Raw genomic sequence first — 25,138 nt, forward strand, 5'->3', positions numbered from 1 at the left:
AACTACCCACTTTCCACATCCTTCCGAGAGTCTAAACGAAAAGCTAGAAGCATGTCCGGCATCCATCCCAACCATTGAACGGACTCGGAATCTCAATCATCTCAAAAGAGGACACCAAGAGCAACACATCTCAAGTGAATGGCAAGGGAGAGAGAGAAGGGGGCCAGCACCGACCTAAACTTGAGACGCATCGAGATGATTGCACAAACCATCAGCCAGGACCAGCGGCAGAGAAGGACTTCTCGGTCGAAATGCTTGCTGGATTTGGGCATTCTTTTCTTTTTTCTTCTGACGCTGCGGCTACCCGTAAGGATTTTTCTTCGGTTGCCGATGATGCAGCAAGATCTACCCAGACCGACCATCAACCGAATAAAGGTGATCGACCGTCGTCCCTCGTACTCGGTGAATTAGTACTCATAGGTACGGAAGAAGTTCTACCGCCTCCCTACGCCCGGTAACTTACTCCGTAGTCCATCACAAGATGGAACCTGGAATCTTCAATCGTGATCTGGTGGACTACCGGTATGCTACCCTACACCACCGAACCCCACCAGGTATCTTTGCAGGATCCCCGCCAGTTTCGCCTTTTTGACACTAGTCAAGGCCATCGCGGCTATCGATGCATAACGACCGTATGTACCGTCCGTACTTTGTGAAGTACCGCACGGAGTACAATGAAACCTGTACGAAAAGATATTAAGGAAGCCAACACAGACCGACTTCCAGACCCGACTTTCGTGGAAAGTACTGTACATCTACCGGTAAATCCGCAAGTGAACCATTGATACCTATTAACGCCAACACGTCCCCTTGCCCCGAAGACTGACATCCAGAAGAACAGCCCATCATCACCCACAATCCCGTGTGCAATCCTCGGGACCTCCGTCCACTTCCAAAGCGGTAGGAGCAGCAGTCAGTAAGTCGGTGAAAGAAAAAAATTTCTTAGTTACATATCCAGAAAACATCCGTGCTCAACAACCCCTTCCAACCGGGAGTTCTCGCCTTTGTCGGACTCCATGGAACACTACCAGTAAGCTATTAGTCTCTCCTGACCGCTTCTACGGATGAATCCAATATAACGTGTCGCCCTTGTTTGGGCACTCACCCCCGTTTTCACCGTGACCTAGATATTGCTTGTGCATTTTCACCGGTAACTAGTATCTAGATGATTGCAGTATACTCGGCTAGGCTCACACATGGCGCAAAGGGTAACCTAACTGCCACCAGGTTCAGTTGAACGGAACGAATCCACCCACATAGGGCTCGCCCCACCGTCAACAACAAAGTTCTCGCGAGTCGGGACACGGAAGCAGGAGGCGATGGCTTTTCTTTCTCGAGTTCTGAACCTAGTTGGTTGTTTGCGATTGGGATTGGGATTTTTGCGCTGTCTTCGCTCAGGGTTTCCTGGTCAGGATGGACTGGGATACTTGGACTGTACTTATACCGGTGGTGGGTGTACTGTAGTCTTTTCCTGCTCTATTTTTGAAAGAAGGTTAGGTAGATTATGAGGTTCGGCAGTTGACTGACTGCTAAAGCATAGAGGAAAGTGTTTTGTGGAGGGCGGGAGTTTTGGTGTGGGTGGACACTGGTTGTATTGTGCACTTGTTGAATGTCGTGTAGTGTAGTGTAGTGTAGTGTGGAAGGCCTTCATAGTGACTTATATATACTGACTCACTTAGTACGTAGTATATCTCCCTACTGGCCATCATTGAATATATCCTCCCAGCTGATACTACAGGATTCAACTTAATTAGGTGGGTATGGGTATGGGTATGGGTATGGATATGTCATTGAGCAGTTCTAACCTGCCAGGAACCAGAGTTCGATGGTGACAGGCAAAGTCGGTTCTTGTTGATGGTTGGACTACACCGCGAGAATACCATGGTTCGTTCCCGTCCTGCTGATGGGTGTGGTGGTCCCGTGGTTCGCGGTTGCTGCTTGTTTACCATTGATAAATGCCCCTTGCCGAGGCTGCGCTTCACTCCAGGTTTTGGGGTTGGGGTTTGGAGTGTATATCGACGTGGATAATGGGGTTGTTGTTGATTATTGTACTGTACTTATGGAATCTACTATGGGGGTATGCGACCCTTGCTAGCAGGCTTTGGGCTATTTGCATGTATGCGGTGGCGGTGGAAGTTATATGGTGTGTCCTGGAATATATATGTACTGCACATGATACTTATCTCGCGACATAGACCGGTCGATACTCCTGGGAATCCTACTCCGCAAACATATACATATAGAGCATATAGAGAAGTATATAGCATCATGATAGCATAATACTGACTCAAGTATCCCGACACCCGACGCCCGACACTATCCATCCCACTGGCACCACCTTAACCCCCCATATCATCACCATCACCACCACCACCATCATCATCAAAACCAAACCATCAATCCAACCAGCCCAACCGAGCCAGCCGCGCGATAACCCGTCCCGAAAAAAAAAATAAAAAAAATCTCACTCCGCCGAAACGCAAAGTTCTAGAATTGTGACCAAGACAAAAAAACCCACCGAACTTTCCGAACCACACTGACGCTAGACTAAACTACGGAGCACGGAGACGGAGCAACGGCAATCAAGGCGAAACCCGCCTAGAAAAAGCGAAGAACAGGGGTTAGGTTTACGCGTCGTGGTCTTTTAAAAAGTCTTTCCATCTTTCCGGGGCCCGGGGGTCTCTCCCCTCCCCCGGCGGCGGCCAGAGGTCAAGAATAATTGAATTGGGGATGGTGTGGATTGTGGATGGTGGATTGTGGAGGGGTTTGTGGGTTTGTTGGTCTGGTTTCATGCGCCTGCTTGTGCAGTGGAAGGGTTCGAGAAGGACAAATGATAAATGGACGGGGGTCTTTGGAGGGGGGGGGGGGGTCGGTGGGGGGGGGGGGGGTCGGTGGGGTGGTGAGGATCGGATTTTGGATTTGAAGATAGTCTCCCAGATTATTTATTGTACAGGGTCGGGAGCTGGATGAGGGAAAGGAAACAAAACCTCAAACTGGAACACAAGAAAACTGGAAACGGGATATGCAATGCAACGAAAAAGGGGTAAAAAGTCAAGTTCAAGAGACTCTGGATGGCAATTCGTTCGGGGCACCTGCTAGGTAAAACTCCATTTGGCCAGGTGCTGGACTATGGCTGGATTGGGGAGTCGACTATACGCTGCCCACCGCGACGGGCTCGGGATGGCCGGCTAGCCCAGGCCAGGCACAAACAGAGAGGAAGAGGATGATCGGGATCATCGTTTCGATGAATCAGCAGCGGGTGAGTGAGTGCCACTTTTTTTTCTTTTGTTGGTGTCTTGGAATGGTTGGTTGGATGGAAGGATGGTTGGTGCCTGGCAGTGTCGCCGCTCATCTTGTTACGGATAAGTACGAATGGATGATTCAATTGTGGGCGCATCGGAGAAAGAGTGATGGTGGGATGATGGAGGGAACGGGGTTCATAAACGTCATGGTCGCCGTTCAGGACAATAGTCGATGGCCGATCTATCTACACAAATAGGCAATCAAGCCATTGCGATTATGTCTCGTCCTCTTATAGTTGGCTCGGACTATACCACTAAACTTACCTAGACTGCGCCGGTTCTATGCCGGTTTACTCTCTGGGTGCACATACTGCTATCGCAAATACATGATTTGGGCTACAAGAGAAAGGTCGGTCTGAATTTCGTCGCTCGGTCATCTTCCTCACTCAGTAGATGCCTTTGCCCCTACGTTGCGATGACAGACCATGCGGGACAAATTGGTCATTTCAGTTTCAACATCAAGTGGTAGGCAATGTGGGCTGCGCGTCTAATAGTAAGGCTGTGAGGGATGCACCCTTCCCTCCAGTCATTCCTCCTTGGTCCCTGTTCTCAATGCATCTTCCCCTTACAGGAATGTCTATCTCCAGGTCTGGTGATGCAGGATCATGTGACATACGATTGGCGGGTTGCTCGAGAAGGAGTTTTGGGTGTTATTGGTGGGAAGTAAGACATCTTCCTCCTCGTGTTGAAAATTCTCCTTTAAGCTTATTATATCCCCGTACTACCAGGGGTGGGAGTTTCTGACGATGACTTGGTCCGAGGTTCATTGGTGGTGAGCCTTGCGCAACTTGACCCCTCGTTGTCTCTCGGTGAGATGGATGATTGGAGCAGTCTCGGATGCGTGTGAGCTTTCAGTGCTTGATATTTGATGTCTTACAGCCGAGCTGGTCGTGTCCCAGGCTGGGTCTGTCGTACTGCGGTGCCATAACTCGATGCGAGATGGCAGTGCCCGGGAAATCAAGTCTTCCCGAACGTCCATCGGTCCGAAAGAATTGCACTAGCCCATAGACATCAAGGCAGTATCGATGGAACTGTGATAAGAACCTGCATGAAATCGGAGATTAGACTTGATGAGGAGGATCGCAGATTGCTTCAACGCCACCATCACATCACCATCTACGCGTAGTAGTCCCTTTCCACCAAAACCTTCTGTTTGTGAAGACCAGACCAACCCGGCTAGACAACTCTCACATGTCAAGCATCAGCACATCCTTCGAAACCCTCAAACCTCGCTTGTACTATGTACTGTACCTCAACTCCAGTCCACGGAATCCCACTTCATCACCACCGCAATCACCAATGCAAGCCCACTTCGCCCCAACTCTGACTAAGAGCCATTCATCGCCTTCCGGGGTCTCCGAGCATAAATTGCAAGCCAAGCCTCCTCCCAAATCACTAGAAGAACATCAACATGTTTATCTGAAACCCCGCCACGCCCCCATCGGTAGTCTTCCATGCAGGCCGAGGATTACTCCATGCTTATGCCATGAAGCACGTGGCGGGCAAACAGTGTGACATCAGGCCTTGATACTGGGGGAGATCTTCTATCTCCAGCAACTGGCGCGGGAATCTTGGAGGGACGAAGTCGGATGATTTGTCGGGCTCTGTTTTGGGCCCTGCAGGGATGGGGCTCGGTGGAACGGGGTCAACCGGATGAGTTTATTCGGAGCAAACTCGGTGAGATCCTTTTGGTGGATTCGCTTGGTATTCTTGTGCAAACCAAGGGGATTGACATGAATTATTCACGCACTCGAGGGCTTAGTTGGTGGTGGCTGATGATTGTGCTGATCTTCGTCAGCGCTATGTCGATATGCTCTGGGGTGGCTTGGGCTTGAGGGTATGAATTAGCTTGGAGAGTGATCTACTTCTGAGTCGGATTGAGCTGACTCTGAGGGGGGCTGGGCGCGTGTAGAGGAAGAAGCCTTGTCTGGTTGACTGTGATGAGTAGGGCTGAAGGAGCTGGGCCTGAGACCCGGGGGGAAGAATAGCTCCTCATGCTTGGGGTGAGTAGATGTTCGATGAGTGGTATGGATGTGGTCACTTATTCGGAGGTTCTGAATGGCTCTTTCGAACATCCACAACTTGGGCCGGACAGATAGCTTAGTTGTCTGATAGAGACTGTGTGCCTGGCTGTCGTGATTTTGCCTTCTGCCTTTTGGAACGCAGTAGTGTCTTGGCCGTAGCGACAAGCACATACTGTAAGCACATACTCTAAAGCATACACTCTGATGGACTGTGATTAAACCCAGTATATTGACCTCTTCGAGATTGAGCCGACGGTATAAGGTATACGGAATCGAGCGTCTGATCCAGTAATAGTCCATGTGTGAACAAATGGTCGTGAATGGTGGAAAGAATGATTCATGTCGAACGGCTCTGACTGGATTATGTGGACCAGGTGACTTACATCCGTGAGCTGACGGTTACGCTAAGCTGACCATATGTCCTGCAGTAATTGATCCAGAAGCATGTTGAATGCTTACGATTGTCGGTTGCCCTATGTCAACGTGATAGGTCGTGGGTTAGCCGTCCTTGCAGAGCAAGAGCCATATTCTAAGGATAAGCTCCTTAATTGGCGCTGTATCTAAGTCACTTCAATTCCAACATAAGCCCGCCCCATCTCAGTACTCTGATCTCTAGCCCCTCACCGGAATGACTTATTTACAAGTCGAGCAAGCAAAGTGTCCAAAGACCCAGATCTGATCCAACTGCATCAGGTATATTGGCCAACATCGTGACCACAGGAACGCGAGACTAGTGTCATGCATGTACGCAGTCGCTATCGACAAGCAAGCAACGAGGATGACTTCTGCACGTTACAATGCATTCATGTCTCAGGGGAGAGCTTGTTCTGATAGCCTATCGTCTCATATGTTCTGCCCCAAGCTGACGAGAGCAGATTTACCTGCATACTTCAATTGAGCGACCAGGATTGCTTGCCACACGCATCACCTCTGCTCCAGGTGAATATGACCAAGACAGTCGCTTGACAAGATAGAAACAGCTTCGTTGTGGCTGACAATGGCGCCCCAGCTCATGAAACGCTTGCCGCCGTTGACATACACTTGTCAAACATTATCCCAGTCAGGTCTCAAAGAGGGATATATCGACCGGTACCTACAGTTATTTGCCAATAATAAGAGCAGGGGTCCGTTCTCGTGAAGAAAGTACAGTACTCTACCTGTATGTATGAGCATGTGTGTGTGTGATCTGTGATGGGAAAGCGCCATATTGACGGCTGCGGCGCTACCTTTCACCTCTCTCGTACTCGTTCGCATCGATTGATAGGCTGGATGTGATGTACGGTACGGTACTCTGTACACTACCTTTCGACTGGCATATCCGATGGCACCCCAGGGCATAGTGCCAGGAGGAACATCTGTGATATTATGCAATGTCGTCAGAGGTGTTCGAGAACCGTGAACGGGGCAACCTCTGCCACCAAGAGCTTTCCCCCACCTCCTCTTTCCTCATCTCATTATCATCATCAGCCTTGGTTGATATGTTGTGGTCGTGCAAGGTCGGGGTTGTTTTCCCGTTGCTTCCCCACCGGGGCAAGGGGCACAAACTTTGCGTCCAAGGTCAGAGTCGCCCAGAGTAGAAAGATTTACTCAATAGCGCATGTATACTAGCAAGATTTGACCAAAACTTGGGGTGCTGAGTAATTGAGTAGAATGTAGGTTTGCTTGAATGATGATGATAATGACGACGGTGATGTTCATAATGATGATGAACTAACTACCAACCATTTTGTGTTGTTTACGCTGTGAGTACTAGGTAACTACCTACCCGTTCGGTAAGTTAATTAGAGCACCGGCGGGTGTAGTTAACCTTCCAACTGGGAGAGAGTGAGCGGTCCACGGTAACAACACCAACGGTCCTGCGCCTGGATCGGGAGTCGGGAAAAGGATACCGGCCACAAACGTTCATCGGATCAGAATCAGATCAGTCAAAACAAGGAACAACCCAAAAAAAAGGTTCGAGACTCGGGCCCCGGGGCACACATTATTCACTGGATCTGTCTGTGCAGAGAGAGAGATTCAATGAACACGAATTCTTCAAATCTTGCTTGCTCGCACTCAGCCTCCCGCCGTGGCTTGTCGATAACAGATAGATAGATTCCCTACTCCACCAACAAGCCCCTTAAATCAATCCGGTCTCAGATGACAAGAGAGACATGAAGTCTCGACTTCCTCTGCCCCATCGCCCACTCCGGCTTGTCCCCATAATACGATTGACAAGAGACAAACAGGCATACAGGACGGTGTCTTGCTGAACTGCTGCAGGCCACACACCTTTTGACTGGCCTACCGGTTCTCTTCCCCCCATCTGAAAGCCCCATTAGGGTCCGCAAGGCGCACGTACAGGACTTGACGTACTGCCAATGACAGACATGGCTGCGATGGAGCCCGTACGGTACCGCCTGCGCCTCTACAACCTTCTCTTCCAATAGTACTTCGTGTTGGACCAGTCAGTCCGTCAGAGGGCTGCGGAGGGCTCGTGCAGTCCCATCGCAGCGACAGGTCTGGCGGTACAAGGAGTACTCTGTACGTATTATTGCCGAAGCCCGTCTCTCTATCTATGGAAGTACGTACAGTACGGAGTACTATACGTGAGTATGTACAGCACGTCCGACGTACATCCGTATCGATAGATAGCTCCACTCAACGTTTATGATAGTCTGGGTGGTCTTGACTAGAAGTAACTTTCTTTCCTTCGGATAGAAGCCGGAAAGCCCTCTTGGAGAATACTAACTCATAGTTAGTTAGTCGGTTGGTGAGTTGATTGAACAACTCCCGACTAATTTAGTGTCAGCTGCTGGGCAAGGCAGTCAGTTACTATACTTAAACCTCTCGTTGGGTGGCAAAGAAAAGACGAGCAGAAAATAAGACGAAAGTCGTTCAAGAATAGTAGAAGGAAAAAATTCCGCAGTGATTTCTGGCGGCAATAGTGAAAGCATAGAGATTTATTTTTAGGGCATACTCTGCTTGTTGTTTTTTTAATTTTTTTTGTTTCCTGACCAGCAATAATCCAGAAGTATGGATTGACTACTTGTACTGTACTAAGCTCACCACAGGTGGCTGCTTCCAGCTGCACCGGACAAGAAGAAGCAATCGACCGCAGTGACTGGAACCTAGAAATAATAAAAATCATAATAATAATCATAATAATAATAACTTTAGGGAACCGTCCAGTACGTACCAGTAATTCACGTCGGCTCGTCCCCATCCATCCGCTCGTGGATCGATATCCAGTCTGGGACATCGTCGTAACGGGCCGGTAAGAATACGAGTGGTATTGTCATTCCTCTCCCAAATCCCCCTCTCTCTCTCCCTCTCCCTCTTCCTCTCCCTCCACTTCCCCCCCCCAGCCAATCTGCCCACCACCACCACCAAACTAACTAAACTGACTGCTTCTCCCCTAATTCTCCTTCTCGCTACTTTCCCTCCAAGCTTCTGCCTCCCCTCTTCTCCCTCCCTCTTTGTTCCCCTTTTCTTCTCTTCCTTCCCATCCTTTTCTCCAATGACTGGCTGATATCAGGTTCTCAGAGGGATCACCTAAGACCACTGGTTTCCGACCGATAATCAAGTGACTGTCGTCATCTCGTGATCTATCTAGCCCCGATTCTTGGATCGATCTCACCAACACAGGCTATCTCTACCGCGGGTGATTCTGCAACCCGCCGCCTTTCCACCAACACCACCGCAACTCCCCTCCCCCCCCCCCCCGGTTTACCGCCCACCTTCTTTCCCCTCCAAAACCACCACCACCACCACCTCCCCCGTCTTATTCCCTATCGGTCATTTCTACTCAATACCTATCCATCCAGTCAGTCATGCACAATAACTCTCGTTAAGTGCGTCCAGCCTTTGATTGCGGGGGCTCATTACGAGCCAATCCTCGTTCATCCACCTGCTCCCTCGTCCGAGCGTCAATTGCGGCGATATCCGATGTTCGAAACCTTCGTGGCCGAGCCATTGGCTGTTGACACTCGATCTTCTACACTGCCGACCAAGAACAATACATTTGCAACCACCGTCGAGTACTCCGAAGAGCAAGTCACTACCCCCACAACAGGCCAGCGGAGTCGTGGTCACAGTTTATCGTTCCCAACCCGAGATTTCGCCGCCGATCAGTCGCTCAACCGACAACCTTCACCGATAAGAATGACGACCGAAGGCCGCTATACTCCCAGCCCCGAACCGCCGCCGGCGCTGTTCGTGCGTGCTATGTACGATTACGATGCCGATGACCACACCAGTCTCAGCTTCCGACGAGGTGATATCATCCAGGTGTTGAACCAACTAGAAACTGGCTGGTGGGATGGAGTTATCAACAACAGTGTAAGGGGCTGGTTTCCCAGCAATTATTGTACTGTGATCACCGATATTAGTGAGATCGAGGAAGAGCAGGTTTCGCATGGTCGCGACGAGGAGGAGGAGGATGCGATCGTGGACTCCGGCGCGGGCGAGGATTACGAAGAGGAACAGGAGGCCGATGAAGCCGATTTTGGTGGAAACTCGCGCGATTCGCAGCCGATCTTGCCCATTGAAGGCGCAACAGCGCCCAAGGAGCAGGAGGAGGCCGCTTTCTGGATCCCGCAAGCCACTCCTGACGGCCGCTTGTTCTACTTCAACACACTCACCGGCTACAGCACGATGGAGTTGCCGTTCGAAAACCCAACGGCCAACGAGACCGGCCCCTACGATCGGAACACAGTCATCGTGCCGGACCAGACCCGACCACCGCCGGAACTTATGGCCCGTGGGTTCGAACGCGACGAGGACGACTACGATGGTTCGGCGTCTGAAGCGGAGGGCGAGTCCCTGATGTTGACCTCTCGCGACTCGATGTCCCGGAGGCGCCAGTCATACCTCGATGGAGTGTCGCCCGCGACATCCATGGATTCTTTGCACCCACCGTCCGCTACGAAGTCGGTTAGTGACGACAAGCTCTCATATCAAGCGATGCGCTGCGCGCAAAACTTCTACGGAGGCGCCCCGCCAAGTAGTAACAACTCCATCTCGGATAACATCCATCGGCCTTCGATCTCCATGGATGTTCCCTCGCATTTCGTTGATGACGGTGCGTCGACTATTCTGACTTGGCCTTTGCTTGTCGAGAACATGCGGCAGGCCGTGGAAGCCTATCGACAGACCCTGATGAACGGCGACCGGTCGGAGTATGTGCGGAAGGCAGAAGACATTTCTGATCATCTACGCATGTTGCTGGCGGCTGGCTCGGACACGACGGACAACCATTCAGGCAACCCGTCAATAATCTCCACCAACAAACCCCTCTATCCCCATTTCCGAGATATGATGTCTAAATTCTCCAAGTTGGTGCTCTCGTCGCATATTGCAGCAGCTGATTGGCCAGGTCCGGACTCTGCCAACAAGTGCTTACAAGAGGCAGATGGCGTGATGCAGGGTGTCTATGGGTTTGCTGAGGTCGCAAGGCAGCAGCGCGGCGACTCTATCAATCGCATTGTCCCAGGGTTCGTTGGTGGAAGCCATTCGGGCGGCTACTGGCAGAACAACGGTGTGCTACTCAGTGAACCTGGCCCGACTTCATTTCTGAACCAGGACGGTGGCGATATGCGAGCGGAGCCCTCTGTGCCTCTTGACGCAGCCCTGCTAGACAAGATCGATATCCTCCGGAGAAATTTTGTGGGCAGCATCCGTCGCCTGGAAGAACGTCTGACGCTCAACCAGAAGAAGATCGTCACCATTGTCGAACACGAAAACATCGGCAACCTGGTTTCAGCTGCTGCTATCAAGGTTGTCGACCAATATCGCCCGTGGATCTCGGCTGTCGAGTCGATTAACTTGGCACCCCTCGGAACCGGTTTTCAGAACCCCCAACTCGTCGATTTCAGTCTGCAAAAACAAAGAGTCTACGATGCAATCGCCGATTTTGTTGTGAGCTGTCAAGCGGTTACCGCGCCCCTTGGAGATGAGTGGGCTGAATTACGCGGCGATTCACTTGAAGATAGGTTGAACGCGGTTCGCAGCGTCGCGAGACAGCTGGAGAACTTCGTATCACAGATTGGGTTCTCGCTATCACTTCTTCTGGAGCAGGTTCCTGAGCCCACAACCATTTTCCGCAGCGAGAGTCGCCTGGGTGGAGAGATTGAAAAGTCCAAGGTTATTCATAGCCGCGCAGAGTCTCAAACTAGAATTGCAACGGAATCAATCGGTATTCCGTCCTCGTACTCGATTGAGCACTCCACCGAGAAGGTGCGACGCAATATGGACAAGGCACAAAGATTCTTTGGACAAGCGCCACCAGCTGCAATTCCGCGGGAATCCGTGCGAGAGCCGGTTCGCGAGCCGGAAGAAACTCCTTGGTTCTTGAAGATGGATCACGAAGGCGAGGTGTTTTTCGATACCAAGAATGACATTCCCACTCTCAAGTGTGGCACTCTTGCCGGCTTGGTGGAGCAATTGACGCGCCATGACAAGCTTGATGCTTCCTTCAACAACACTTTCCTCCTCACCTATCGTTCTTTCACGACGGCGAAGGAGCTCTTTGAGTTGATCACACAGAGATTCAACATCCAGCCTCCTTTTGGCTTGAATGCAGACGAAATGCAGATGTGGGTCGACAGGAAGCAGAAGCCCATTCGCTTCCGTGTAGTCAACATCTTGAAGAGTTGGTTCGAGAACTTCTGGATGGAGCCGAATGACGCGGCGCACACAGCTCTGCTTGAGCATGTTCACTCGTTCACCAAAGACTCCATTGCAACCACCAAGACACCGGGGTCACCACAGCTCCTGGCAGTCATTGAGCAACGACTCAAAGGTCAAGATACTACCGTCAAGCGCTTGGTTCCCACGCAAGCTACCGCAGCTCCAACACCCATCATACCTAAGAATATGAAGAAGATGAAGTTCCTGGATATCGATCCGACCGAGTTTGCCCGACAGCTTACAATCATCGAATCACGTCTCTATTCTAAGATTCGGCCTACGGAATGTTTGAACAAGACATGGCAGAAGAAGGTCGGACCGGATGAAGCTGAACCAGCTGCAAACGTGAAGGCCCTCATTCTTCATTCCAATCAATTGACAAACTGGGTCGCGGAGATGATTCTCACTCACTCTGATGTCAAGAAGCGAGTGGTTGTGATCAAGCACTTTGTCAACATCGCAGATGTAGGCATTCCCCATTATAAACTCGGCTAGTACTAACCATTGTTCAGAAATGTCGCGCGCTTAACAATTACTCCACCTTAACTTCTATCATATCCGCTCTAGGGACGGCGCCGATTCACCGTCTGGGACGCACATGGTCTCAAGTCAGTGGACGCACATATACTGTGCTTGAGCAAATGCGTCGCCTGATGGCGAGCACGAAGAACTTTGGCGAGTATCGGGAGACATTGCATCTGGCAAACCCACCTTGCATTCCATTCTTTGGTGAGCAGGCTTTGATCGAACAAGGCTTTTTGAAAAGTCTTGATTAGGTGGTGATCAACAGTGGCTGACAGATTATCAGGTGTCTACTTGACCGACTTAACATTCATCGAGGACGGTATTCCATCTTTGACCCCATCCGAGCTGATCAACTTCAACAAGCGCGCGAAGACGGCAGAAGTGATCCGCGAAATTCGACAATATCAGAACGTCCCGTACCTTTTGCAGCCGGTCCCAGAGTTGCAGGATTACATTCTCAGTAATCTGCAAGCGGCGGGCGACGTGCATAACATGTACGACCGAAGTTTGGAAGTAGAGCCGAGAGAGAGGGAGGACGAGAAGATCGCGAGGTATGCTGCTAACAATACTCCTATCGCTCCCACCACTGCACGCGCCAGTCCTACCACAGGAAATGGCAACAACAACCTCAACACTGCCAGCATGCGTACTTTGACCTTCGCGAGCATGGTCGTGTTAACACGATGATAATGTCAACCTGTGTTCTGGCTTCTTTTGCCATTCCCCTGCATTTGTTCCGCTACCCGTGAGGCCATGACCACTCACTTGGGAAGTATGCGCATGCTGCTGAGGGACCGTTATGCATTGACAATTTCTGATTGAACGATCGAAGACTAACGATTTTGGTTTCTCCACGTAGACTCCTATCTGAATCAGGCTTCCTGTAAACCGCCGCTTTACCGCTTCTCCGTCGGGGCGTCTTATCGGGCCAGGCGTGGTGCAAGGCCAATCCTTGTCGGTGTCACAATTGCTACGTGCGCTTGGACGTGACCGCTCCTTTCACCAGTCAAACTTTGAATTGAACTGCCAGCAGCAATGAGCCTATCAGATGCGCTCAGCCGACCCCCTGATGGCGTGATAAGCAAGGGTCGGAGTTGCATACACATACATCCACCCCAACCGCGCCGCACAACCTTATCTCAATCAACCGAGCCTATCAAGGTGTTTGCCGTCCACCACCACTTATCACATCAATGGATCACAGCCAAGGTGGCAATTTCCCCCCCTGCACTCTATTTTCGACGCTATCGCATATTGCGCCAACCCCGGTGTCGATTTCGCTCCTGTGGCGTTATAGCTCAATTTGAGCGGGAGAATCTGACATGCTGCTTTCAACTGAAACAGTGGGCCTGGATGGTACTATCCATGCGTCCTTACGGCTAGTTGCAGCGCGGAAGTTGGAAAGGTTCACCTTGGCACTGCTGAGCTTTCAAGAATATGGATCAGGAAAATCAATTCTACGATCTACTTGCCGCTCCGCCTCTCATCGACAATAAAAGCAAAATCACAAAAAACAACAAATATGACTGGAACGCCCAGGCGGAATCCCACGCCGGGAAGCATGTACAAATTCAACAAGTGTTGTTATGAACGACGCCGACGAATCTCGATCACGACATAGACTTTATCAATTCTGCCAGTCTCAGTCCCTGTCGTCTCTTCCACCTACCTGACTGAGGCCCTCGTTCTTCTCTTCGACCAACGTCAATTCGACATGACCTTGCAATTTCCTTTGTTCCTTCCCTGTCACCTCAACGGCTCTAGCAGTCCTCCCTGCTTTCTATTTCCTTTCGGCAATTGATCGACTCAAACATTGATCATATCTTTCTACCATATATGTTGCTTGTACAGTGATCTGGCTTCCTTCGCTTCTTGTACGCATACCGACGATCCTGTGATCTCTCACCTGGTGTTGATCGTCTTCCCACGAAGGGTCTTACTCATTGTTCGGATTGATGAATAATATGTCATGACACATGTTGCACAGGCATGTGACCTTTGTTGGAACGTGGTTCCAACTGTGATTTGACCTTTCTATGATTGTCACCTGTACTTATCTGTTCTACTACCGAGGATATACCTCATATTTTAGTGTATAGACCATATCAATGGCGCTCACCCGCCAGGGCTCAAAAATAAGCTCCGTGCTAACAGAGATGCGCAATGAACGAAGTGTAGATGTCAACGCCGCTCCAGTAGCTTTACCCTTTCTGGATTGGTGGAATTAGTGAGCCACAGTGGGACGAGGCTGGCGGTTTATTTTTGTTACATTTTGTCTTAAAATTGAGAGCAGGCATAAGTCATTCCACCTCATCACTGAATAAAAGGCTTGTCTGAATCATCTGGGCTGCGGCGCTGCATCTGTGGCTTCTTCCTGTCCGATGTTTTGAAATAGCTTCCTCTTCACCTCCGCGGCGAGCAGCCCTTTGACCTCCTCCGACGCAATCCGCTGTCCGTCCCGAGCGATACGGTCGAGCTGGGGATCCCGGACCTGCGTCACATTGCCTCGAGAAACATTGCCCTCCATGCCGCGCGTGGCGCGCCGGACCTTCTGACTGAGATCCATGATCTGCTTACTCCCGTAGTCCTGGGAGGCGAACAGCGGGTTCTGGCTGAGGGTAGCCACCCAGTACTTATTCCACAGCAGATCCAGCAGCTGGGCATCCAGCGTACTCTTGAAGATCTCCACCTCGAGCGAGTAGTAATGGGAAGCATGGGCGCCGAAGTCCTCCGCCTTACTCAACGGCACCGACTGATACCCTCCAGCCGCACCAGCCGTACCAACCCCATCCTCCCCATAATCCTCCTCCTCCCCCACCTGCTGCTGCTGCTCTCCCTTCGACGGCACGTAATCCTTCGGGAACGTCCGAAACGCGCCGATGTCCACCTTCCCGGCTGAGATCGTGCGCTCGGGATCAATCACCACCGCCACAAACGGTCCCCCCAACTGCTGCATATCCTGCGTCGTGACATCGATCCCCGACAACCAACACCCGTACCCGGGGTGACTGTGGTACCACCCGACGGCGTTCTCCATGCGGCCCGCATCCCGACACGATTGCAGGTACGACACCATGTACTCGTTGGCCTCCTCCTGGGCGTTCACCCGCGTCTCCGTCCCCTCCACCGGCAGCCGGTAGGCGTCCGTCACCACGAACGTCTCCGGCAGGATGTACCCCTGCATCAGGCCCATGACTTCGAGTGACCCGCCGGACCGCGCGTGTATGACCATTTTGAGCAGCGCCAGGGCCGAGATCCGGACCGTCTTGAAGTAGTGTGGGTCTTTGGCCCAGGGGCGTTGCGCGGAGAGCGTTCGGTGCGTTTCTTCCGAGTAGGCGTAGAGCGTGTCGCGGTGGGGGTCGATTAGGGTGGTTGCGTTTTCGAGGTCTTTTTGGGGGAGGGGGGGGGTGAGGGGAGGGGGAGGTCTGCGGAGATACTAACCCCAGGACCGTAGAGCGGCTTGTTCCATGGTGGGCTGGTGGGCTTGCGGTGGTGTGAGATCAAAGGAGGAACGGTTGAATTATGAGGAATGGAGCTTCCAACAAGTTTGATTGCGGGATGATGATGTCGACGGGGACATGAGATAAGATGAGGGGAAAGAGGTGGGTGAGTGGAAAGTGAGTTGAGTTAGTTTACTTATCGGTGACAGCATTGGGGAATGCGGAGACATCCCAGAAAGCGGCGGCGGCGGCGGCCTGGAGGGCGGTGAGTATTGTCCGGCAGACTCCCGGCAGATCCGGGCGGTCAATCGCTGAATCAGCGGTTGCTGCAGAAACGGGGCGGGAACGTCAAACAAGGCGGCGAAGGGCAATCGAAGCTGAGCGGGCGGGACTTCCCCAGCGCGGGAAGGGGAAGGCCAGCCAGCAGTCACTCAGGGCAGTCCTCGATTAATTGTTGTCCCCCCTCGATCTATCGATCCTCTACATCCACATCCACACCACACCCACACCAACACCACACCCACCCCAGTCACCCTTGCATCTGCTTGCAGCCGTGGACTCTCGTTAATGAAATATACGGGTTGTGTCTGGTTCTTGCAGATGCCATTCCACTTTCTGTGATCTCTTCTTTTCCTTTCCTTTCTTTTCCCGTACTGCCCTGTCCGCCTTGCAGACTCTGTTGCGGTCTTCCCGCGGCAAATCCTGACAGGTGAAAGGCGCATTGTCGCCGCAGATCTTATATGACGGTGGATCGCGAGTTCGCTCCAAGGCGATCGGCTCCGTCAAGTGGGTTGCGCGTAAAATCGCAATCGCTCTAAAGCAAACTTCATACCCGGCGCTTGCACATCACCCGATCCACCTGGGCTTGAGCGGACCATCTCATTCGCAATGGCCGTCGATACCAGCTACCTGACCACCCAGGTCAACACTATTGTGTCGGAACTACATGGTATCTACGATGACATTGGTGTTCCGAGCCATGAGCGCGACGCGCGTGAGGCAGAGGTTCGTTGGCCCCCATCCGCATCAATCCTCCCTACGGTGATCGTTTGCGACTGACATGACCGAAACCCCCTTTCAGCTCTTCAGTGCTTTGTCGGAAACGCTGAACAACCACCTCAAACTCGTGGACACGTAAGTAATACACACTGCGCGATGAGAAATGAATCAATTCAATTCACCCTGTTGTTTTTGCCAAGAACGGGCGGCTAAATCTTCGACTACAATCAGTGAAAAGAAGGAGATGGAGGAAGAGGCGCAGCGACTCATCACCGCCATTCAACATATGGAACACTCCCTGGTGGATGAGAAGGCCAATGGACAGTACAAGCTCGATCACAATGCCTTGCGCGTCAGCTACCCGCTCAACCGTTGTTTGGCGTTCCTGCGCGAGGAGCACGGCGCGTTGAGCAAATTACACAAGGAGCGTTTCGAGCAAGTGAGGAGTAAGTTTGCTTTGTTGTTCTTCGCGCGCGAGAGTAGGAGATCCGTCCGACTGACTGGTGCAAAAAGAATTGGTAGAGGCCCTTGAATCCTACGCGTCGCATCTCGAAGCAACATTTGTCACCATCGAATTGCCGCCGACAGCACCGGGAACCACGATTTCGCCGAGCTTCGATCTTTCCCCGTCCTATGTCACCGCCCTGGACGACGAGTTTACGAGAGTCTACGAAGAATATCATCGACGCTTGGAGTTCGTCAAGACCACTTGCGAGGAGATAATCAAACTGTGGGCTGAGCTTGGCACCCCCCAAGTGCAGACCGACACGAACATCGTCAAATATTACCGGGAGGCGCCTGAACAACTCGGTCTTCACGAGTCGGATCTGAACAACCTGAGGGCGAAACGCGAGAAGCTGCTGGAAGAGAAGAGAGGTCGGGAGCGCAAGCTAAAGGACCTAAGGACCGCGGTGGAAGCACTCTGGGAACGATTCGGCATTGAGGAGGGCGATCGCAAGGAATTCCTCGCTGCCAACCGTGGTTGTGGGCTTCGCACTATCAACGAGTTTGAGGAAGAATTGGGTCGTCTCAACGAACTCAAGAGCCAGAACCTGCACCTCTTCGTTGAGGATGCCCGGGTCCGGTTGCAGGAGCTATGGGATGCGCTATACTTCTCGGAAGAGGAGATGATCGATTTCACCCCTGCCTTTTCCGACGTGTTCAGTGATGCTCTCCTTGAGGCCCATGAAGGCGAAATCGCGAGACTGGAGACCCTGAAGGCACAGCGTGCGCCAGCTTTGGCACTCATTGACAAGCACCGGAGCCTCTTGGCGGAACGCGAGGCTTTGGCTATTTCCAGTCAAGATGCTTCTCGTCTCATGGCGCGTGGCGCGAAGGGGGAAAGACGCGATCCAGGCAAGCTGTTGAGAGAAGAGAAGATGCGAAAGCGAATCGCCAAAGAATTGCCGAAGGTCGAGGTTGATCTCCGGAAAGAGCTGGAGAAGTGGGAAGAAGATTACGGCCGGCCGTTCCTCATCCACGGAGAGAGATATCTGGACGAGCTCACCCCAGTCGTTGCCAAACCTCCTCCACGATCCAAGACTCCCTCCGCTGCCCCGGCTAGTGCTACCAAGCGGAGCACTGGCCAGATGCAGCCACCATCGCGCCCTGCGAGCGTGATGAGAGGGGCCCCACCCCCGCGCTCCACAAGCAAGACCCCCACTGGAAACCGCCCTCCAACAAAGTACAACACCATCGGCCCTTCGCGAGCGCCTTCCAGAGCGGGTACTAAGTCTCCCTCCAAGATCCCGGCCCGAGTTCCACTTGGGAACATGCCTCTTGGAAACAATTCCCCCAATCGTCGCGCAGTTCCTGGCGCCTATTCCTCGAGCACAATCAACGGCAAAATCCCAGCACCTCGCCCGCCTCCACCCAGAATGCGGGCCTTGACTGGCGGTGAATCGCGAGAGGAGCGCATGTCCTATCTCTTCGACCCTCCACGGAGCGCTAGCGCGTTGTCGAATACCTTTGTCCGGCCGGTCAGCCCTGAAGACGTATACGATGACCGCAACCAGCGTTCTTTCGTCAGCTCGTCGGCGTTCTCTCAGCGGTCCACTGGATTCTCTCGATCATCGCATTCATCGGCCTCGTCGTTATCCTCCTCCATGCAAGGGTTCCCTAAACCTAATCCCTATCTGCAGCGCGCAGCCCCGCCCCCCGCTCCAGCCCCCCGACAAGTGTCTAGTACGTCGACCGTCATTACGGCAACTACCGGATCGGAGAATTGGGAAACCTTTGACTCTGGTGATGAGTCGGAGGCCGATGCTAGCGATGTCTATTACGCTAAACTCCGTGCGGCTCACGGGAAACGCCTGCTGGCCCCCGAAGAAACTCCCATTCTTTCGCTCGGAGGGAAGAAAGCCAAAGGCATTCGAAGTGTCAGCCCTGACGAGCCTGCTGACATCCAGCATAGACAGATGATGCATGCAGGTGGAAGCGACAATGAGTGGACAGATGATATGGAGCCATACTGAAGCATCAAGGGGCCCATCGCTTGCCCCACCTACTCGACACCCTCATCTTGAGCCAACAACACGGCCACGGGTTCTTCTGATATTTACCTGTTCCCCTGCCGATCCACCCCGGCAGTCTCTCGCTTGAGCTTCCATGCCCTTTCCTCAGGCAACGTAATAAAGTGCTGCTCAACGCCCCTAATCTTCTTTGTTGAAATTCTTCGAGATTATACCACGCCGTTATGCTGTTGTTGCGTTCTGTTTGCTTCGGCCTTTTGCACTTCACTTGTTGTGGTGTCCAGATCATCTGCGATGCCCATCGACCGACCCACTTCACTGCGTGATCGAGGTCCCAGCCCAGTACAATCCATTTACTACACAACGAACGACATGACTTGGATGCCGTCACGAGTTGCACCCCTACGTGTTGCACTCCTCAAAAAGCTCTCTATCACATTTGGAGCCAAACCACTCGACTTCTTGTACTATGGTTATGTTATCTTCTGTTTGAATACTGCTGCAGCTACCTTCCCTTACAGGACATAGTCGATATTGGGGGTGTCTTTCCTTAGTGAGACTACATAGCATCCCAGTGACGTCCTCATGATGACCACTGCAACTGTCTATGGGGGATTTTGCTTGTCTTATACTTGCGAGCTCTGTCCCTCTCTCTGTTTACTACCTTCTTGGTGTGGCTGTCTTGCTTTGCATGTGATATTGTTTTACACGTCGCCTGACATGCAACCCGCTTTTTTCTCCTTTGTGTCGTTCCTGATTTGGTTCTAATATCAGCCTTGCGCCACTGGTTTAATTAGCTTTTTAGTTTGTGATTCAATAACATTCATACTTGAATTTGTTTTGAAGTCTATGGCAGAGAAAGAATTAGCCCCGCGGGGAAGTTTCTAATTGGTTAAAGCTTCCGTGGTTCCGCGGTATAACGGATTTGCAGGATATTCGCAATGGTTTTCCAAGTTGTGATAGCGATGATCCACAGTCTTTTTGCATTGTGTCTAGCTGCTTCTAGTTGTCGAGACTAAGTGGAGGTCACACCACTCCACTCCTTGCCCACCAGTACAGGATACCAAGCCAATTGAGAATAACCATCATCAAACATAGTAGTGAAGTTACACTTCTCGAGATATGCTCAAAGGATGCTAGATAGCAGCACAAGCGGAAATAACCGCTACGCAAGGTGAGACCTACCGGCCAACCCAACTGGTGGCGAAGAGGTGCAATTGATAAATGCCCAATCCGCAATCCTGTTTACATATTAACAATTTGTGATGATCCCCAAGCGGATCGAATTCGGTCGATATACTCGGCGAGGGGCGATCGCTATCTCGAAGAAACTCAATGGCCCACCGTTTCTGGGTATGTAGAAATCGACTCGACTTTTACTGGTCCTTGGCCGTTCGCTGATGGGTTTTATGCTAGCCAGTCAACGCCCGTCCACCTTGCGAAATACTGTAGAATTGTCCGTAGAACTCGTCTTGATGCTGAGCTTCCAGGGGCTACTCAAGGCGATCGATCACCATCTCAAAGAAATTCGATGGCCCACCGTTTCTGGGAATGTCGAAGTCAACTTGATCTTTACTGATCCTTGGCCGTTCGCTGATGGGTTTTATGCTAGCCAGTCAGTCAGTTCCCGTCCACTTTGAGGAATTTTGTAGTATTGTCCGTAGAACTCGTCTTGGTATTGAGCTTCCAGCAGCCTGTCTGGCCTGCGATGCGATCGAGATGTAACTTATCTGCCGTCATGGGCATGCTTCAAGTTGACCTTTTCTTTTCCTGTCAAAAGAGTCTTTCCCAGTAGAATTCATTGAGCTGTGATCTCGTCAAACTCGTCTGGGAAAGGAAAGCGTTGCGGCTGTGGTCGTGTTCCTAGCATACGAACCACCCCAACCAAGATTCCGGGAGCTGGCTTGTTATTACTTTCTTCGCCAATATTGCAGAAGTAAAATTCTTGGAGGATCGTGTTGTTCTCGACGCTCTGGCGCGGACGAGCTTTGGATGACGCGATGGTTTATGCTTGTTGAGTGCCTGCAGGAATGCCAATCTATCTAGGATGGGGTTAGTTCTCAGACAAGACATAACACAGACGAAACACTCACAGTCCATGCGGCAGGGTCATGTAGGCGTGACGGAAGCACATTGATATCCTATCCTTCAATCTTTCACGGTGTATGCAGCCCGTTCGTGTAGCGTAACTCCATAGCGGGAGTAGATTTGGCGATTCTTGTATCCTTTGATTCGGATCTCGCGTGATAAACTCTTGGCTTGGCTTGAGGAGTCGAGTCTTGTATACTAGATTGATAGAGAGATTGTTCAATTGATAGCTGCGTATTTGTAAACGGAGCCGCTTTTCTGGAAAAGCTTTGTCATATGGGAATGAATCCAGGATATCGAACATTGTGGTTGGCTTCTCTGATTTGATAGGAGGATGGAAGATTGTTTGGAGAGAGGAAGAAAAGAAGATAGAGCCCTGGGAAAGGTGGCTCTTTTCTTTTATGTGTATAGATAGGATTTTACATTCCCCCATCTACGTTCACTGATTTTGTGTACATCAATATGGACCCTTGAATGGAGTCTACAGGGGACGGACATATTCACCTAAAAGCCAGAGGATTCAATGAATGTGCTTGGTAGGCGGGGAGCTTTACTATCCGAAAGGGCGAAGGACTTGCATTGACAAGTTAATACCTACATGATTCAGGTATTCTTTCTATGCGTAGTTGGTCTGAAGAACTATACATACTTGTGGTTGTGGTGGTTGGTGGTTGGTGGTTGGTGGTTGGTGGTTGGTGGTTCATGTTGTGGGGCTTCCCTGGGAGATCCACACGGTCCTAACCCGCGATACAACCCAGCTCAGCTCGGGCTCCGATTCTCGTACTCGGGTTTGAGGTTTCCTGGGGGGTCCTCAGTGAGGGGAGGGCGTAGATGTATGAGACACCGTAACAAGACAGCAAAAAGGGCAGATAGTATACATCTACATACAGATAGATACATACACATGTCTGGTCTACTACCTGTCTATCATACACATACACATACACATACACATACACATACACATACACATACACACGCACACGCATACAGCACGTGCATTCCCTGACCGCGTTGAACCCAGTCTTCGACGAGGGAGGGTATCTCGGTACCGTTCAAGCCCACGGCTCATCGCCTATCCTTTCGTCCAGCAACCCCTAGACCTACCACAGAGGAATGAGAATCAAGAACTCTTGGGCGCAAGCGACCCCATCCACGAACTATCCTTGGGCTCAGTCGCCGCTGTCGCTGCCGCTGCCGACTCCTGCGGCCCCTTATACCGCTTCACCCCACGGTTCGGGACCAACTCCAGCGTCAGGTCCTTGGCATCCTGCAACCGCCGCACCGTCTCCTCCCGTCCCAGCACGACCATCGTCTCCGGGATCCCGGGGCCCGGTGCTCCGCCGGACAGCGCCCACCGCAGGTAGTGGTACAGTTCCTTCTTGAAAAACTTGTCCGCTGCTTTGCGGGCGGCCTCGTTTTCTGGTTGCTGGTGCTGGTGCTGCTCTTCTGAGATAATGGCGGACGACCCATCGTAGGCGGCGATATTGGCGCGGTGGGTGTCAAGCGTCCAGTGGCTGGGGGGCACAAGAGTGAAAGCCGTGGCGGCCGTGTGGAGGGCGGAGAGCGGGATCGCGGCGGCGGTGGGCGGGTAGGTCGCCGACGGGGAGGAGGCGGGCGTATAAGGCGGGCGGGTCAGGGTCGCGGCCGGTTGGAAGAAGGTGGCGTTGCGCGCGAGGAAGTCCTCCGGTTTGGTGTAGGATTTGGCGTCCGCTTGGAGGAGTGGGGTGATGTAGGATTTGAGGGGGCGGGTTTGGAGGATGGGAGCGCTATGGTTTGTAAGCGGGTTGTTTGTTTGGTGATGGAGGTAAGAGGCAAGACGTACAGTTGCTCTGGAGGGTAGGTGGCTTCGACGGCCGTGGTGAGTTTCTGCACCATCTCTTGGAATTCTGCGCTCTCCGGGGCGGAGGCGAAGCGCTGCGCGTGCGCTTTCTGGAGGAACCAGAGCTTTTCGAAGGCAACGACGGTGTTGCCGCGGGTGATTTTGAGGTTGAACTTGTTTGAGGGGTTTGGGGTTAGCTTGATGTGCTGCGTGCGGGTGAGATGGAAGTCTTCAGGACAAGACTTACGAGTTGCTCTAGTTCTTCGAGGTTGAAGACATCGGACTTCTGAACGTGAGACCATCCCAAAAGGGCGGCGAAGTTCACGAGTGTCGCGGCGAAGACGCTCTGCGTGTCTTTGAAGAAGCTGAGATCAATGTCCGCATTGCGCTTGCTGAGCTTCTGGCCGGATCGGTCCACGAGGAGAGGCACATGTCCGAAGTGAGGCGGGGTCCATTTGAAGGCGTTGTAGAGAGCAACGTGCATCGGGGTCGAAGCCATCCATTCCTTGTAGTTCCTCCATTAGGTTTTGCTTCGAGTTGGCAATGCGGGCCGCGTAGCTTACCGTGCCACGAATAACATGCGTGATCTTCATCAGGTGATCGTCCACCACGTTTGCCAAGTGATATGTCGGGTGCCCATCTGACTTGAGCAGGATGGGATCATCGTACACCCGCTCGATGAGGTCCAGCTTGTTGGTCGGCCGGTTCTGTCCCGTCTTGCCGTAGACCAGGTCCTGAAACATGGGGTATCCTTCCACCTTCAGCCGGATAACATGCGCCTCGCCCTTGGATGCCTTTTCTGCGGACTCCTCGGCGGAGATTTCAGCGCATTTCCGGTCGTATCCCGGCGCAAGTCCTGCTTCGCTGCGATGCCGTGCGTGCGCGTCCAGTCGTTCTGCAGAGCAGAAGCAGCGATATGCGTGGCCTTTATCGACCAACTCGTGGGCGTGCTTGCGATAAGTTTCGGTTCGTTCGGACTGCGACGGGCCAAGAGCGTTAGCTTCCACTTTGAAAAAAGCACATCAATTTGCAGACTCACCTGTCTGTAAGGACCGTATGGACCCCCAACGATCGGACCTATTGCGACCCGCCTTCTGTCAGTATGCATCGCATGACAGCGCGACATACAATACACAAGTGCTGACCTTCGTCCCAATGTAACCCCGCCCAGCGAAGATCATCGTAAAGCCTCTGCTCGGCCCCCGGAATCGTACGTTTCTATATGACATCCATCGTTCAGCCCACAGGTCTCACGATTGCCGAGTTGTTTGAGCCTCGAACCTGGTCGGTATCTTCAATGCGAAGCAAGAATTGGCCGCCGGTGCGCTTGGCCAGCAAGTAGTTAAACAATGCCGTTCGCAGGGATCCGAGATGAAGATAACCAGTGGGCGACGGCGCGAAACGAGTTCTAGCAGGGCCGTCGGGGAGGTTGGTCTTCTTGTTGTTGCCCATGCGGAGTTTGGAGCTGGGCGCGGCGGCGGCGACGGAGGAGTAACCGGCGCGACATTGCGTGCAGATCCATGTCTGGCGGGCCTGGAGGCTGGAGATCGGTCGTCGCAGCATCATGGCCAAGAGCTGTCAAAATGCCCCACGATCACAGGGGGCACGCAATGAACAAACAAAGCAATAGGGGAAGATGTGGGGAGGAGATGCGAATCAGTAAGAAGCTCGGCGGAGGTGAAATTAAATCCGACCGCAAAAAAGGCGGACGCGGAAATGCCGGACATGTGATTGGCCTCATCCAGCGGCAATAAATTATTATCACAAGCTTTACTTTTGCCGTTGTTTTTCCCTTCTC

At 52.1% G+C, this 25,138-nt stretch overlaps 6 protein-coding genes across 6 annotated transcripts; 4 read left to right on the forward strand and 2 right to left on the reverse strand.

Annotated features, from left to right (window-relative positions):
* Positions 1-9: 9 nt before the first annotated feature.
* Positions 10-469, forward strand: BO95DRAFT_247027 (uncharacterized protein). The gene has a single exon (XM_025581396.1). It carries the CDS (start codon positions 139-141, stop codon positions 409-411), a length of 273 nt encoding a protein of 90 aa, XP_025446362.1. The 5' UTR covers positions 10-138; the 3' UTR covers positions 412-469.
* On the forward strand, positions 147-1,681 carry BO95DRAFT_247040 (uncharacterized protein). Its single transcript, XM_025581397.1, has 7 exons — positions 147-420; positions 482-522; positions 604-632; positions 715-761; positions 837-900; positions 959-1,030; positions 1,228-1,681. Exons 2-7 carry the CDS (start codon positions 482-484, stop codon positions 1,506-1,508), a joined length of 534 nt encoding a protein of 177 aa, XP_025446363.1. The 5' UTR covers positions 147-420; the 3' UTR covers positions 1,509-1,681.
* A 7,572-nt stretch (positions 1,682-9,253) lies between these two features.
* On the forward strand, positions 9,254-13,424 carry BO95DRAFT_505021 (putative cell division control protein Cdc25; the record flags this gene model as incomplete). The annotated part of the gene is made up of 4 exons (XM_025591148.1): positions 9,254-12,460; positions 12,508-12,724; positions 12,804-13,071; positions 13,380-13,424. 4 exons carry the CDS (start codon positions 9,254-9,256, stop codon positions 13,405-13,407), a joined length of 3,720 nt encoding a protein of 1,239 aa, XP_025446364.1. The 3' UTR covers positions 13,408-13,424.
* A 1,271-nt stretch (positions 13,425-14,695) lies between these two features.
* BO95DRAFT_439054 (Mov34/MPN/PAD-1 family protein) lies at positions 14,696-16,144 on the reverse strand. Its single transcript, XM_025585653.1, has 2 exons — positions 15,962-16,144; positions 14,696-15,907 (listed from the first exon to the last, which is right to left on the reverse strand). The coding sequence occupies exons 1-2, from the start codon at positions 15,987-15,989 to the stop codon at positions 14,859-14,861; spliced, it is 1,077 nt and encodes a 358-aa protein (XP_025446365.1). The 5' UTR covers positions 15,990-16,144; the 3' UTR covers positions 14,696-14,858.
* A 704-nt stretch (positions 16,145-16,848) lies between these two features.
* On the forward strand, positions 16,849-19,433 carry BO95DRAFT_459800 (putative microtubule associated protein (Ase1); the record flags this gene model as incomplete). Its single annotated transcript, XM_025588684.1, has 4 exons — positions 16,849-16,965; positions 17,042-17,094; positions 17,191-17,405; positions 17,473-19,433. 4 exons carry the CDS (start codon positions 16,849-16,851, stop codon positions 19,431-19,433), a joined length of 2,346 nt encoding a protein of 781 aa, XP_025446366.1.
* A 2,981-nt stretch (positions 19,434-22,414) lies between these two features.
* Positions 22,415-24,973, reverse strand: BO95DRAFT_405520 (glutamate--tRNA ligase MSE1). The gene is made up of 7 exons (XM_025584006.1): positions 24,622-24,973; positions 24,486-24,558; positions 24,380-24,417; positions 23,904-24,317; positions 23,588-23,845; positions 23,344-23,513; positions 22,415-23,287 (listed from the first exon to the last, which is right to left on the reverse strand). The coding sequence occupies exons 1-7, from the start codon at positions 24,904-24,906 to the stop codon at positions 22,642-22,644; spliced, it is 1,884 nt and encodes a 627-aa protein (XP_025446367.1). The 5' UTR covers positions 24,907-24,973; the 3' UTR covers positions 22,415-22,641.
* Positions 24,974-25,138: the final 165 nt, after the last annotated feature.

This window comes from Aspergillus brunneoviolaceus, assembly GCF_003184695.1.
Source record: "Aspergillus brunneoviolaceus CBS 621.78 unplaced genomic scaffold BO95scaffold_7, whole genome shotgun sequence".
Lineage (NCBI taxonomy): Eukaryota > Fungi > Ascomycota > Eurotiomycetes > Eurotiales > Aspergillaceae > Aspergillus > Aspergillus brunneoviolaceus.